Source organism: Sinocyclocheilus rhinocerous, unplaced genomic scaffold, assembly GCF_001515625.1.
Source record: "Sinocyclocheilus rhinocerous isolate Xijiao unplaced genomic scaffold, SAMN03320098_v1.1 scaffold656, whole genome shotgun sequence".
Lineage (NCBI taxonomy): Eukaryota > Metazoa > Chordata > Actinopteri > Cypriniformes > Cyprinidae > Sinocyclocheilus > Sinocyclocheilus rhinocerous.
In genome coordinates, this window is record NW_015648010.1 from 749,778 (window position 1) to 766,550 (window position 16,773).

Consider the following 16,773-nt stretch of genomic DNA (forward strand, 5'->3'; position numbering starts at 1 on the left):
TATATTTCTGATATTATCAGAAAAATAGTTTTGAACACAAGCTGCTCTTTAAAATAATAACTACATTCCATAAAATAAAAAAAAGTGCCACTGCACTTCATTTTTCAGTGGGTAGATAGGGGAATTTCCAGAGATAAAACATTCGTCTTGCCTCTTGTGCTCACTATGAGAGACAAAAAGCATTTGTGTCCAGTGTTTCTAGTATAGTGCAAGACGGTGACCTTGCAATGTCGCTCAGTACATGTCAGTCAAAGAGCTTTACATTTTGGTGACGTTGGGCATCTCAATGTCAATCACCTCAAAGCCCTGGTTATCAATGCCGCTGATGGAGTGGTGATGGTGTCCCGCCTCGTTGTGGTAGCAGTAGGCACAATGAGCGGTCGGTACAGGCACCACCTTGGCAAAGTTGGAGAAGTCCACTCGGTATTTTCCCTCTTTGCTGCGGGAGATGATCGGGAGGAAGTCGTAGCCCCACATGATCTCCTGAGGGAGGTAAGAAGTCCTGACCTGGCAGGAGGAGCTGGTGGACTCAGCCGTTCCGTCGAGAAACACCACCAGCTCAAACTCCTGCTGATGCAGCGTGTCCACCGCCATGTCAAAGAACGGGCTGGTTTTGTCGATGACGTGGTAAAGGGTGAAAGGACACACAAAAAACAGGCTGTCCTTGCCGGCGTCCACCATGAAGTCAATGCTGACCTGGTCCAAGATGATGGTCTCACCTTCTGGAGTGACTGTGGTCCTCAGGAGCTTGCCGTAAATCTGGCTACCGATCATCAAAGTCTTGCGCAGGTTGGCCACTCGGATCTGAAGGCAAAGGGTGCCCTTTTTAGGGCAGATAACTGCCTGGTCGGTGAAGGTTATGGTCTTGGCTCTCTTCTTGGGAAGGGCGATTTTTGCCATAACCACGCCGCACCAGAAGCAGTTGATTATGGTGCCGATAAGGCTCTGAATTACGATCAGAGCCACGGCTCCGGGACAGACGTCAGTGACGTACACGTTTCCGTATCCGATGGTGGCTTGGGTCTCCAGTGAGAAGAGGAAGGCGTAAGTCAGTGTGTTGACGCTGTAGACGCATGCCGTGTTATTTTCGGGTGGATTCTGCCACTTTAGGTCACCGTGGTCTCTGGCGATCCAGTACCAGAGGAGGCCGAAGATGAACCAGCTGAGGGTGAAGGACGCCACGAAGTACAAGATGACGAACCGCCAGCGGGTCTCGACGAAGGTGGTCCATATGTCCAGGACGTAGGCGAAGCGGTTTCGGTGCATCACATTGCCGAACTCGATGTTGCAGCGGCCGTCTTTGGTCACCAGGCGGTATTTGTGAACTCGCCGCTCTGACATGTACTCCTTCACCACCTCTCTCAAGGAACGAGTCATTCTGAGGGTCTGTCTGGGAAGAGAGTGAAGCGATATTTGTTAGAACCAAACCAAGACCCAGTGCAAAACAAAACAGCACACCGGAAACTCTCGGCTACAGCGACAGAGAACGTGTTGTCCAACAGACTGAAGTATTTAGAGATAAACACTGCCTATTGTTATGCATGAGACAAGATAGCCAAATCTGTCCACATACCGTACGTGCATAAACACCTGAGTTGATTTCACATTTTGCAAACAGTAAACAATTCTTTCGAATCTGGGCCTTTTCAAATAACATTCCCAATAACTTTGAGAAACACATTACAGTTGCAATGTGATTAGTTGCTGAGGCTCTTTATTGTTACATCACAGATATCAGATTGAACAAATTCAGTGTATTTTGTCTCTCTCTAGGACATTGTGAGAGTTCATTTGAAAGTAGTTATAGCCTGTGCTTAGTGCAAGAATCAACGCATGAGTGAGAGTACTATTGTTGATTAGCCATTGGCCAATCTCTTAGATCTATGCAGAATGGCATCAATGTGTTTTGAGTTCATAATATAGTATTGTGCAAGGAACTGCTCAAGTGAATTGATAATCTGATGCTGTAATCATAATTTGTGTGAAAAAGAATAAAAGTGGTTGATGTTTTACTGCCTCTAGTGTTCATTTCAGTATGAAATTGCAGTGAAATGTATGTATAGGTACGTTTTTGTATTTTAAATGAGCGTGGGTTGAATTTGAAGGCGAGTGACAAAACTCACATTTAAGTAGCTCTACGAGCTTAAAATATGACCACAATAATAAAAAATAAAAAAAAGATTCTGTTTTTTATGAGCTATGCATACAAGTGCAAATCAGTTTAATCAATAAGCCCTAAGCTGTCAGTTTCGTCTTGCACCTGACTGGTTTCTCCGCAGGCTTTGATTCACAATCATGCTACTCATCACATTCTGAATGTTTCATTGTACTTAATTACAACAGTAAATAAAAGCGCTGGTAAATGCAGGCGTCGCATGGCAGCGTGTTTAGGGCAATCTCCGCTTATCTGTCGTTTATGAGCGGCTGAGTGCTGCTCGGTTTGCTCCAGATCATTTGGAGTGTGCTTAATGTTTAATGCAGAGTCTATTAGAATACACATCAACTCTGTTCCGAAGCTCAATTACAGCACAGAATAGCAACTGTTCAGCCCAGCCAGAGGAACCCGCAGTTCCCATCCGCCACCAATCATCTGCTGTGCTGATTTATGAATTGAATGTTCCCAAAATACCATGAGGGATATCGGTGCTGATGAGCGAACCAGACTGAACATCGGATGAGCTGAGATTTACACTGCAGATGTAAGAAAGCATCACAGATGTAGAGATGTTCGGCTTACCTGCCACAGAAGCCGAGGTGCCAAAACTTCACTCGCTCTCCGGTTCACTTGCTTGTGTGTTTTCGTCCGCTCTTTCCCGTCTTTTAAATGTGAGCTAAAGCAGGAAATTGGAAATCAACATGTGTGTGTTACTCATTAATAAGTTGTGTCCCTCCTTAACTCTTTCACACTCTCTCTTTCTTTCTCTTTCTATCCAGGTGCCTCTGACAACTCATGCCTGACTCTTCCCTTTTGTAGGCTTCCCTCCTACTCACACAGTCATGCTGTGTTTACCCCTTGTTTATGTATACACAAAAATGCTTTACGCAAGGGGAGCGTTCAGGGTGCATTTACTCAAGACGGAAGTACTTATCAACACACACACATACACTCCCGCACGACATGCAGTAACCGCTGAACTGTTAAAGGTACCCCCACAAAATCACTTAGCACTTATTGCTTTGCCATAAATATGCATCATCAGCGATGGTCATGTTATATTAAGCAATGCTTGCAGTGATAAATCAGTCTTCTGTCAATGTTTCGGGTCACCAGCAGGCTGCAAACCACAAAGGTCAAAGGTGACGCTTTGCTGCAACTCGAGTGGTTTTGATTTGGGGATCTATAGAGGAATATCTATTGCACGTATTTGCATTTTTGTATGTTTTGGTAGACACTAAAAACTATTCAGTATACAAAGTTCGGTTACACTTTATTTTAAGGTCCAACTAACTATTAGTGTGACTTTTGCCGCAATAAATGACTAATTCGATGCTTATTATTAGTTTATAAAGTAGTTGTTAAGTTTAGTTAGGATTTAACTATATCCTGTAACACTGCCATGCAGATTAAGATATTTATATCTATAAGCATTAATAAACAGACAATATGCATGCTAGTTAAGAGTGAGAATTGGTCTTTAAAATGAAATGTTACCCAAGGTCTAATATTCAGACACAATCCCATAGCAAGACATTCATTTGTTAGTAAATGACGAGGAATGTACTTTTCAGTGTCAATCCGAACATGCATTAATGTATGTGTGCTAGAAACACACTTTACTTATGACTTTCTGCAAATTTTGATGAGATCACATTAGTTAATTCTGATCTAGTTTAAAGTCTAGAACAAACAGAAATCATTGCATGCACGATCAATCAGATGTACTGTATCAGACTGTTTCTTCTAGAAGTGCAAATCAGATGTTAGTCGCTGAAGGATTTTGAAAAGATGTCTGTCATCTGTTATGTGACACAGAAGGACTGTGTAAGTTCACAGACCGACTGCTGTTTCAGACTCTCATCTTTCATTCTCTGATCTTTTGTTCTTTGGACAGTGAGTGAAAATGACAGTGGTTTCACCTGAGAGCTCGAAGCCTTTCTCTTTCCACAGAGACTGATTCTACAAGTCTGCTGACACTGATAGCATCTTTTGTCATTGAAATGAGGGACTGGTGTACTCAGGGCTGTCGAAATCGCTGAAATCGCTTCCTGGAAATCCTCATTTGTTGCTTTAACAATCAAATCATATCATTTATCATTTCTGTTACGCATTGTTTTACACAAAAGTTAATTCCCCATAACGGATTCTAATCAAGACAACAGTTTTTGCTTGAACTTGTTACAAAATAACTTGTCAATATCATGTCTAAAAATGCAGGTTTCGGGCGACACGAATTGGGCGATGCGTTTGCCGCGAACATGCGATGTTCACCTTAATTGTGTCTTCCGCGCAAGTTGAAAAATTGAAAGTTTAAAGTTGAAAAAGCCAACCAGCGATCGAAGAGCTTATCAGCACATCCGGTTTGACACGTCCAGTTCAGAAAATGGTTCTTATTGTTTTTATGTTTCTTATTCATGCGAGTAACGTAAAAACTTCCCGTGAGTAATCTTGAGCGAGTATAGCTACATGATGCAAATATTCGCTGAACACATGTAATAAATGGTCGATGAAAAAATTCCACACTCTTTAATGAACTTTTATACTTGAGCAATATCACACTCACCATTGTGCTGTTGGCTTGAGTATCAACGCGATTTTGATTAGCTGCGATGATCATTTCAACATGTGATGTTACTTAAAAGGATAGTTCACCCAAAAATTTTAATTCTGTCATCATTTACTCACTCTCGTGTCATTCCAAACCAGTGTGACTTTGGTTTTCTTTTAGTGCAACACAAAAGAACATACTTTGAAGAATGTTAGTAACCAGTTTTGGAGATTTCATTGAATTTCACTGTATGGATGGAAAAAAAACAAAAAAAACAGAGACATTTCTAAAGAGTATCTTCTTCTGTGCTCCACTGATGTTGAAATGACAGAACAACATAAGAGTGGAGTACAACTAGCAAGAAACACTTTAGACATTCAAAGCAATGCTAAATGCATTGCTTTTCATGTAATAGTGAGTTTTGTCATCACAGTGCTGTTTCTTTTATGAATGGATTTCAAATTGGCCTTGTGTTTACTGGTTAACAATCAATGTAAAGCAATGGTGTTTTAGAATTCAAAGAGCCTTGAGCATAAACACAGAGCAATGTTTCTGAAGTATTGCCACAGTTTTTGTTGTTTTGCATCAGTATTCTGTCTTATTACAATAATTACTTTGGGAAGAACTGTGAAAATGTTTCACTTACTTAAAGTGACCAAATTACGAAGTATTAAGACTCGTTATTAGACGTTCACACTATTCAGCTGTTGTTTAGATCTCAATTCTGAAGAGTAAGAAACTGATCTTGACCTTTCAGGTGCGCAGCATGGACTCTCTGTGTATATATGGTACCCTGGACCACAAAACCAATCTGAAGTGTCAATTTAATAAATAATAAATAATAAATAAGCTTTCCATTGATATATGGTTTGTTAGGATAGGACAATATTTGGCCGAGATACAACTATTTGAATATCTGGAATCTGAGGGTGCAAAAAAAAAATCAAAATATTGAGAAAATCACCTTTAAAGTTGTCCAAATTAAGTTCTTAGCAATGCATATTACTAATCAAAAATTAAGTTTTGATATATTTACGGTAGGACATTTGCTAAATATCTTCATGGAACATGATCTTTACATAATATCCTAATTATTTTTGGCATAAAAGAAAAATCGATAATTTTGACACGCACAATGTATTTTTAGTTATTGTTACAAATATACCCCAGCGACTTAAGACTGCTTTTGTGCTTCAGGGTCACATATGGTACCCTAGTTCTCCTGCCAGTTATTCGGCTTTAATCTTCATTCAGTTCAATACCTTTGTGCGCTTTGACATGCCGAAGACCAAATTTACTTCAGTGAAGCTCTCAATGGAAAATCCATAATAAACTTTTCAATAATACCAAACCACGAAATGTTGCCTTAGGCTGCCATTCAAGACCACTGATCCAAGAAAGAAGTTTTTCCACACTGACTTTTCTGCTGCGATGTGAACTTGTGTAAACGGCAACAGTTGTAAGTCTCAAATCCATTCTGTTAAGAGAATGCTGAGTCTCTATGACCTGGATGTTTTCTACTTCACAAATTATTTTGAAATTAAATGCATTAAACGGCCAGCAGGACACGCTTTTTTGAAAAACTCACAACATGTAAAATGTTACATATAAATGCCTGAAAAAATGCCTGACTTTTTTTACTTTTCCCTCATTCGAACAATTCGCAGAAGCGTTGACTTCTTAGTCGAGGTGGCAAAGTAAAGTTTCTCTTCACTGTTCTGTGCTCATAATGATATAATCACCTGTGCCAGGTGGCTGAGGGAGGATTTCATTACTGAAGTGTGAACGTTAATGACCAACTTAGTTCCAGTGAACGACTCAAACGAGTCGCCCGCTCCAGGCGACACTCCCACCCACATTTTCTGCTTTTGTTGCCTGCTTTTTGACTCCTAAATCCAATAGTTAAAGTAGCTTTTGAGCAGCGTTTGGAGCCAAACATCATAAGCATTATTTTCTAAGCTACACTCTATTTAATAAGTTTTTTATTAAATATTTTAATAATACATTTTGTGTATCATTTACTTCAAGTCCTGGAAGTCATTATCATTCATGGTCTTTGTACGGTCATGGTTTCTATTTAAATACCAGCAAAAACCTGATTTACTTCATAAACCAACCTTGACTTGACATCAGGGGAACAAGCCATTCCTTTAACTGTCATGGAATTAATGATACTGTGTTCATTTATTTTGGTGTTTTATTAAGTTTGCCTTACAGTATCACAAACAAATTACTTTGTTTAAAATGCAAATATGCCGAATTAAAGTTCATTGTTCTCCACACACTTGTGCATGTGCAACTTCTACAGTATTTTGTTGCAATGCAATGAAGATCCTGTAGCTGTGGGGTCTAAAGTTTAGGAGGCTCTATCTATCTATCTATCTATCTATCTATCTATCTATCATCTCACAGCTTTGAAACATGTCACAAAGTGTCCAAGTTAGCAATGCACACTACTGTTTGAGCTACTGCAGATGGAAAATTAACATCAAATGTGTGATTATGCATAAATGCATTTTTGTGTGAATTTAAAGTCTTATTAACCCACACACACAGCTTTAAAACGGGATGCAACAATGCACTAAAAAACTGAAAAGTTTTTCATTTGTATCTTTGAAAAGCTTTCACTAAAAGTTTTGCGTACAGGCAACATTTTTTTTAACACGAGATCTGCAAAAATGACTAAAAAAAGCTGTATTATGCATGCCAGGCCAGTAGTTGGCAATGTCACTTTGTAAAGAAACACTATGAGCATTAGACTCAAAATGTAATACACATGCATGACGGCACCATTTCTACAAATTCACGTTTAAGGAGTTTACATGAAGACAATAATGGTATCGTTCTCAAAAACGTAATCTTAGAAACCCGTTTCAAAAATTTGCCAATGTTGCCAATGTTGTGGTGTTTTGAATAAAAAAGACATTCATTTGTTTTTTTTTAGTTGAAAATGGTGTTGTGTAAACGCCTCCTAAAATGTAGTTCTTCCTTACAATTGAACTGATTAAAAAAATAATAATAATTCACACATTGATTTGAATTTCCACTCATTGGTTGGTTTTGATGTAGTAGTTTACTACTCTTTTACTACAAACAGGGCAGCTTGAGTGTAGCTGAACTAAATGATGTGTAGCTTGTAGCTTTCTTCTATTTATTTTTTTTTTTTTTCTGACTTACAGATTTAACAAATCTGGCATCTCAGCTGTGGAGAGAAAAACTGCAGGTAAAAACTGCAACTCACCTTTCTTTAGAGTTGAGAAAACAAACCTCGATCAGCTGGTCAGTATCCTTTGGCGTTTCCTTCTTCATCTAGAATGAGTTGATTCTGCTTTTCAAGCCTCTTTTTTATTCACTCACTTTCTGAGAGTACAAAGAGCTCATAAAATAGATACATAGTACTTAATAATGTGCCAGAACCTGTTTAGATTCTCGTTTGGCTTGATAAATACGGCCGTCAGAGCTGGTGTCTAGCCAGCAGAAAGCTGTCACATAGACAAGGCCAAGGACTGCTGGCAAACAGCGGCTGTATTTTAGCCAACAGCTCCTTGTTTGCTTCAAGAAGGAAAGCATCTGAGAAACAGCCTGATTTTCTGCTCCACGTCTCATGTATTGAAACATCACCTCGAAGTACTTTGAGAATATTTACGGCACCTGCAAGTGGAACCATTGCAGTTCCACTGCTTTCTGATAGGAGTCGCTGCTGAGCAAAAACAAACACATGTTGTATCTGAGAATAATCAGCTTCATCAAGACTTCAGAGATGCAAATGAAACCTTTGTTATCAGAGCTGAATTTAACTGTGAAGTCTGGATAGTCTGCTAAACGCACAGCTAAAGTGAAGAACTGATCCACATGACGAGTGCTGATGTTATACTCTCATATGTGGGCGCTGAACACCACTTCAGGCTAAAATGAGACAGTCCAGTGTGATTTATTATGAAACTCAGCTCAGCGGGTGAGTAAAGTGCGCTGAACTATTGAACAGCACACATGTAACCTGACTATACATTCATCAGTACTGTAAAATATTCTTAAAGGGACAGTTTAGCCAATAATGAATATTCTGTCCTCATGTTCTAACACACACGCACACACACACACACATACTGTATATAAACTTAATCTCAGAATATATTCTTCCCACAGAATATTTATGACTTTCATTAATGTTGCTTAGAAGAAAGAAAGTCATACGGGTTTGGTTAATTAAAACCATAAAAGACGTTTTCATTATTGGAAATAAAATGAACATTAACTGAAAATAAAATAAAATAAAATAAAATAAAATAAAATAAAATAAAATATAATTGCCACATCTTCTCATTATTTAAAAAATAAACTAAAACTAAATAAACTAAACAAAAAATATAATAATAAAACTTTAGAGACATGTTTAATAATAACAACAACAACAACAACAACACAATTACTGTAACTAAAACAGGAAATGTTATCTAACATTTAAATAAATACAAAAAGTATGAAATTAAAGCCTAATTCTAAATATTAGCAAAAACTATAATAATATATATAAAAAAAATGGGGTGTCATGGTTCACAAATGGCATTTAGTGTCATTATTATTTATTGTATTATTACCATAAGTAATTGTCTCTTGACAAAGCAAATTACATGCATTGTCATTATTATTTAATCATAAGTAATTGTCATAAAAAAATACATTTATAGATTTTTTTAAAGAAAGTGTTAGTGTATGATTTCTGTGTTTAGTGAAAGACACTAATGTCTCATCATACAGAGGGCAACGGCAATGACCTAATGTATATTTATATACTGAAGTAGCAGATTATTCCTGAAGTTCTCAGTTGTAATTATGATTTGATCTGAACTTCAAAGTTTGCAACTCATAATTATGGTAATTCTTAGTATGTTCCACCTCAGTACTCGGGGAACACACGGCAACCACCAATGACGTATTGGAGATAACACTGTGCTCTGCTTTCATTTTTTTTTTAAATAATAAACTGTACAGAAGTGAAATGTTAAAGAAATGGTGATTACAATAAACCTTGCAAACTAGTTCAACACTGCAAGCGATCGCTGCTGTGAACACAAAACAACTGCATTTCAAGGGCATGTTATAACATCAAAGATCAGGCTGCTTTTCCTTCTAACAAGCACAAAAAGGGACAGAAATCACCCAGCCTACAAGCTTTTGTTGCCACATCAACTATGATGCACATATTCCTGTTAGGAAGGATAAAAGAGAAAATCACATATCAGTCAGGTGACAATAACACTCATAGTGCTTTACACTTTTGAGATTTGTCTGTAATGACGGTTTTGTACCGAGCTCAAGAATTGCAAACTATGGCCCTGTAAATTAATTCTAACACAGAATATAATAAAAATAAATAAATAAATAATGTATATACAGTCACGTCCATATATAGGATATACTTGGTAATATATAATAGGAAATATATTTACTTTCAACTTTCATACAACAAAATATATTTCAATAATAATAAAAAAAAAATCCAGTTTGTAACCTAATGTTGATGGAATAGCCTGCTAGAGATAAAAAATTTATAATGTATATATCAAAAAATAAAATAAAATTAAATTAAATAAAATTAAATTAAATTGTGTGTATAGTATGTTCCTTGATGATTTTTCTTTAAATGTTAATGTATTTTCTTGGATTGAAATATATGAAGGGCAAAGTATTTTTAAACTTTAAAAAAAAAAATGTAATTTAAAATATATTTCAGTAATATAAAAAATACCTAAAGGTATATTGAAAGAAAATATATTTGCATAAATAAATTTTAAAACATATTTGAGGGAATATTTTTTGCATTTTTTATATTTGGAAATATATTTGAAAATATATTTATATATATATGTTTGGGATTTCATTCTTATCCATTCCCCTTAGCAAAATTGCTATTTAATTAAATTGCTCAAAAACAAATTGCTCCAGCTCTTTCAGTTCAAATAGGGATCATTCGTAAACACTAATTTGCGTCTTGCCACAGATTCTCAAAGATTCTTTGATTAGGCCTTTCTGAGACACGTGTACTGTTGTGCAGCTTTGGCAGTATGTTTTATTGTGGTTGTCCTCCTGAACTTTAACACTAGTCTCAAATCGTTTGCAGTCTGAAATAGGTTTTCTCAAGAATTGCCCATTGGCTTCATCCATCTTCCCCTCAACCCAGTGCCTGCTTAAAAATCAAGGACTTGCTACCACTACATTGTTTCAGTGTGGGGATAAAGTTTGTATGCATTCAGCAGACACTTTTATCCAAAATAACTTTCAATACATTGCATTCAAGATAGAAATTCAGTTCATGTCCTCTCTATATTCAAACCCATAATTTCAGAATCACTAGTATAGCACTCCACTGTTTGAGCTAAATAAATTCATGCAGTCCTTTAAACATGGTTGCAACCATGACATAATCTATTTTTTTTATTTTTTTTTTTTTAGAAATGAACTGCTTGCTGCTCTGTGGAATGTTTGAGCTATGTTGTTTAAAACTCAAACCTGACTGTTTCTCATGACCTCCGACCCAGACTTTTTCAAACAAAGATGTAAATCCCTTTGTTAGTTTTTACCTTGCATCGTCAGTAGGAAAATGCACATTGTATTTGATGTTCAAACATTCCCTTGTGGCCTGTGTTATTTATTAATTTTTCCCTTCATGCACCTCAACAGGAAAATGTGCATCATTGATGTCACGCCTTTGAAACCCTTTTTAGTGATTATTTTTCAATCACCATTTTATTTTCATTTGTCCTCTGAAGTGTTGTTTTTATATCAGTTCGCTGTGGAATAAAAACAATACATTTGATGTCACAGTAAGTAGTGACAATAACAAAACAGTGCTTCGCATCGATGACTCCACCTTCATTTGTTTTTCATCTGTTGAACAATTGATTTGTTTTTTCTTTGGTATAACAAGCACTGATGAATCATTCAAAATAAAACCAGGAATGTGAATTAAGTAAATAGGTTCAGTGTTTATGTAATGTTGATTTTAATAGAATATGTTCTCTATGTTTTCATGTATCATTAAAAGGCATTAGAAATGTATAAACATAAATGTATTTATTTATTTTGTATTTTTAAATTTATTTATTTGTTTGTTAATTCATTCTATTTAAATTTAATTTAATTTAATTTAATCTAATTTAATAAAATAAAATACAATAAAATAAAATAAAATATAATTTAATTTAATAAAATAAAATAAAATAAAATAAAATAAAATAAAATAAAATAAAATAAAATAAAATAAAATTTTATTTTATTTTTTTCTTAAGGAAATGAACACTTTTATTCAGCAACACATCAGTACCCTTTGAAAGGGTACCGGCACACTGACAGCTTTTGTACCGTTTTGTGAGAGTTTACATGGTCTGCTGCATTGGGGTCCGACAAACCTATAATAAATTGATCTGTTAGTAATACATCTTTATCTTCTAGTTGTCACCTCTATGCTTTAACCTGAAGAATAACTCACAAAGTTAGAGAGCGATAGATTTAATAGACGGCATAGCATCCTGGCTACAAATGAAAAACTGCACCCTCAAGACTACAACTAGACGTCACTAATGGAGTTACACTTGGGAATGATTGGGTGATTTTGAGGGCCAAAGCTCCAGGTCGCCTACAACATTTCCGGTTAGATTGATGCAGGATCTAATCTAATTAATGTGATGTATATGTCCTTTCTGTCTGGTGTTCCTGTTTTGTGTGGTTTTTCCCCATGTGCTCCCCGTGACCCAGTTTCTTCCTTGTTTGATTGAGTTCATTTGGTTCAGGTGTGTCTCGTTATTTTCCCTCGTTTAGTCTTGTATTGTATCTGGAGGCAGAACTGTGCTTTATGTTTTTATTTCACAGCAAACAGATCAAAGAGTTCAGCAGTAAAAGTGCAAGTGCAATAAACATGACAAACTTGACAAAAACAAACAGTCCACTAATGAAAATACTAAACAATGGGGTTTGAAGGGTATGTTATAACATTAAATATGATGCATTTTCCTTTTGAGGAGGAAAAAAGAGAAAAATACACAGCATGACCCAAAAGAGTATGTTTTAACATTAAATATGAGGCAAACTTTCCTACTCACGATGCATGGAAAAAACGAACAAAGAGATTAATGACTTTAGTCCTTTTCAGACATATATATGAGGTAATTGTTATTGTGCATGTCTGTAATGTTTATTGTCAAGTCCAGGATTTTTATAGTAAACTAAAAACCTAAACAAATCTATTTTTTATTTTATTTTTTTTAACAAATGCTTTTATGATTCGTTCAAACTGCCGATTCATTCAGGAAAGAAGTAAATGGATCTCTTTATGAATGGGTCTTTGAATCATTGATTCACACGATTCGTTCAGAAATTAAACACTGCTGTGTTGCTCGGAGACACACAACAATTCTGCTATGGCTTTAAAGGTAATATGTTCTCTGCAAAATTGTGCAAAAATGCATAATATTGTGTTTAAAATATAGCACAATATTAAAGGCAGGGTATGTGATTTTTCAAAAACGCTTTAAAAAACTGATTCGGGCCGAATCGCAAAACAAACTTGTAGTATTTACTGAACTGTTGCATAAAATCACATTTAAACTCGTGATATTCAGGACAAAATCAGCACTCGTGTGATACTGCCCTCCCTGCTCGTGTGATACCGTATGATATACTGTAAATATGAGACAAAAATTCATACAGGGGCATTTTTTGCACCAATATCTTGAATTTTAGGGCATATCTGCATTTATGGAGTTGTTGCCCTGCATCATATTTGTTAACAGTAAACTGTATGAAATGTATGATGATGTACAGGTCTGTGGGCGGGGCCAGTGTGTTAACTGCATTAAAATATTTTAATTGCGTTATTTTTTTCAGAATTAATTAATTAACGCGTTAAACTGACAGCCCTGATATATATATATATATATTATATAGAAATTATATATAATTTCCATCCTTCACTCTGCAGTAATTCCAAAATGAGGCGCTTGTGTACCATTTTATCTTTAAAAAATCATTTACTTCTATTAAATGTGTGAAATAAATGTCATTTGTAATTCATTTCATGAAGGTTTTTTAAAGGCTTTTCCTAGTTCAACAAGTCTTAAAAACTGCATCAGGTTCAGGCTGAGGACCATTCATCATCTTTTCAGTAAAGCGCTCTGAGCGACTGCAGAAAAAAGCTTGAGAAAAATATTCTCATCAAGCAATGTCTACTTGAGACACTTGGAGAAATGACCTACAGGCTGGACTTGAGCCACTGAAGACAAATTCGCTGGATTTTTACCCTCCGATTTCAGCATATTGTGATATTCCACATGCATTTCCTACTAAATCAGCCATACATTTCATTTTTAACAAACTATCCATGTAATTTAGAGCTATGTGATGTATTTGCCCAATTAATGCCGTTTGATCTGTACAGATCTGCTACACAAATAAGGTGATTTTCTTCCTTGTGTATGGTGTGTGGGAGTGAAAGACATGATCCTGACCTGAGCGTCGCTTCTGCCTGTCTATATACAAAATAACAAGGAGACAAATGGACCAAAAACAGACACCCAGCCCACACAATATATACAAATTAAACGAGCAGGCTGATGATATTGAGTTTATTGCTTCAATACGATGTCTGCAAGTCTTTCTGCTTAAAATCACTTACTACATAACCAACAATAGTTTTTGAAGCCTGAGATACTTTATACATATACGCAGAAGAAATAATAACAAAAGTGAGCACTTCCTAGCACTTATACCTGAGGTTTCCCACAGACTCCCTGCATTTAGACTCCATTTTCTGCATTCAAATGGTATTTCAATAGTTATCCCTTCAGACAAACTCCAGCTGGAAAACAACTCAAAACGATCTAACAGACTGTCTGGCATATAGCTACACTTTAAAGTCTGCACTCTCAAGACGGCAGTGGTATGTGTCCCCAAATCATTCAGTCAATAAGTCGAATATTTCAGTGGAAGTGTATCATTCTTCTGCTTCAACAGTTACATTTTCTCTTCTCCCACTAAAGCTCCTAATATACATTTTCACTGTTTTGCTTGCTCAGCTGCTGAATATTCAACCTATACTGCATTTTATTTCCATTAGTTGGAACCAGAAACACCCTCACTAAGCATCCGGACCAGACGGCCCGATAATAAACATGCCATCATTACATGCCATCATTACGATAAACGACTTCTAGATTTGTTATTATTCCGCAAACACATATTAAACAACAGTTGTCTGGCAGATATCACTATGCAGCACTACTGAAGATTTATCAAGCTTCAATAAAAAAAGTTTCATCACTCACCCCAAATGCTTTCCCTCCAAATGTTACCTGTCAAGTTCACGTAGCTCAAAGCAGAAAGCGTGATGCTGACAAAGTGATAAACGACTTCTAGATTTGTTATTATTCCACAAACACATATTAAACAACAGTTGTCTGGCAGATATCACTATGCAGCACTACTGAAGATTTATCAAGCTTCAATAAAAAAAGTTTCATCACTCACCCCAAATGCTTTCCCTCCAAATGTTACCTGTCAAGTTCACGTAGCTCAAAGCAGAAAGCGTGATGCTGACAAAGTCTTGAGATTGATTCCAAGAAAATGTGTGAACTTATAAAAAACACTGTATGGATAAAAGCATCTGCCAAATGCATGCATGTAAATACAGTAACTTCATTATTAAGGTCATGTTACCATGGTGTAGTTCATTTATAGCCTACTTTTAGTTTTGTTTTTTGTTTTTTTTGGTGATTGTACGTAGGCTACGAAATTCAGGGATCAAGTTTATCATGATGAAAAAAAATGTGTAGGAATCAGAATTTTTTGTTGGTCACAGAGCTTATTTTCTGCAATGATCCAAAGGCCAATGGAAAAATCCTACTGGGTTTTTGATGGGAATCAGTGTGATGCAAACGTACAAGTTAGTACAAAATATGGCATCACAGCAGCACTTTATTCTTTATGCACTATTATTCTAAGCAACTGTTATTATCCTCTCTGCTGCCCCCAACATCTATGTAAAACACATGGACAGTGATGAAATGTTACCGCAGGTTGATTATTGAGAAAGTTAAATAATATTGCATTATCTGGAAAATGTCAATGTTTAAACTCAGTTAAGGTGTGGATTAAATCAATCGAATTGCAAAACGTGACTGTCTGGCTACCGCAGAATAATTTGAGATTTGATTATTTATGCGTTTTTTGTTTTGTTTTTTCCCTGCCTGGATCTTTCATCTCATTTGGACATGTTAGTACACATGAGATGAAGTACTATTGATTTCTTTAGACTTAAAAAAACTATTAAAAAATTATCTTTAACATCAGCAGTCTTGATGGCTTCATCGATATTCATGGTCCACATGCTGCTCACTATCACCTTTTCCTCTGTGTCCTGAAACACCAGAGTGAAATAAAATCAGGCATTTAACCGATTCTGTGATTCACTACTGTTGCACCCAAGGAGTTAACTGCCCGTATTGGCTGAAAAGCCTTGTTTTGTCTTCGTTTTCTACTTCACATCATCAGCACTGTGAACAATATCTCTCCTTCTCTGCAGGCAGCCTACATAGTGCTCAGTACGGCATCAGCAAATCACTTTCTGGACTCTTCGTCTCCCTGCACTGCTCCCGTTCCCCAGCGCAATCCTCCAGCGATAACTGCTAATCGCTGACACCTTGACAAAGTATTATTTTGTAAGTCAAGAAAAAAGATTAACCCTGACTGTATTTACCCCAGCAGTAGGTCTTAACTAATTTACATTCTCCTGTTTCAATCATCACCTTATGTTCACAGCTAATTGAATCCTTGGGGAGCCAAATCCCCACAGTTACACAAAATTAACACTGAGATGCATATGTGCGATTTTTTTGCCCTCCTAAAGTGGTTTTCTCATTGTACATTCCACGAAATTCTCAGCTATGCCTTTGATAATTTGGAGGCATTATTTCATTTTGCTATTTTATTATATGTATAGTTTGTATAGTTTAATATTCCAATGTCCATTTTTATTTATTTATTTATTTATTTATTGTTTGTTTGTTTGTTTGTT

General features: G+C 36.2%; 2 protein-coding genes across 2 annotated transcripts in view; one reads left to right on the forward strand and one right to left on the reverse strand.

Moving 5' to 3' along the window:
* Positions 1-16,773, forward strand: part of LOC107709558 (Friend leukemia integration 1 transcription factor-like) — a 52,863-nt gene that overhangs the window by 35,567 nt on the left and 523 nt on the right. Inside the window, exon 10 of the transcript XR_001636507.1 lies at positions 6,104-6,109. The gene's annotated coding sequence lies outside the window, so the exon portion shown is untranslated. The remainder of the gene's footprint in view (positions 1-6,103; positions 6,110-16,773) is intronic.
* On the reverse strand, positions 259-1,377 carry LOC107709560 (ATP-sensitive inward rectifier potassium channel 1-like). The gene has a single exon (XM_016514059.1). It carries the CDS (start codon positions 1,375-1,377, stop codon positions 259-261), a length of 1,119 nt encoding a protein of 372 aa, XP_016369545.1.

What these genes read in the sequence shown, in the direction of transcription:
- LOC107709560 (XM_016514059.1), bottom strand. Translation starts at nt 1,377, where the DNA reads ATGACTCGTTCCTTGAGAGAGGTGGTGAAGGAGTACATGTCAGAGCGG.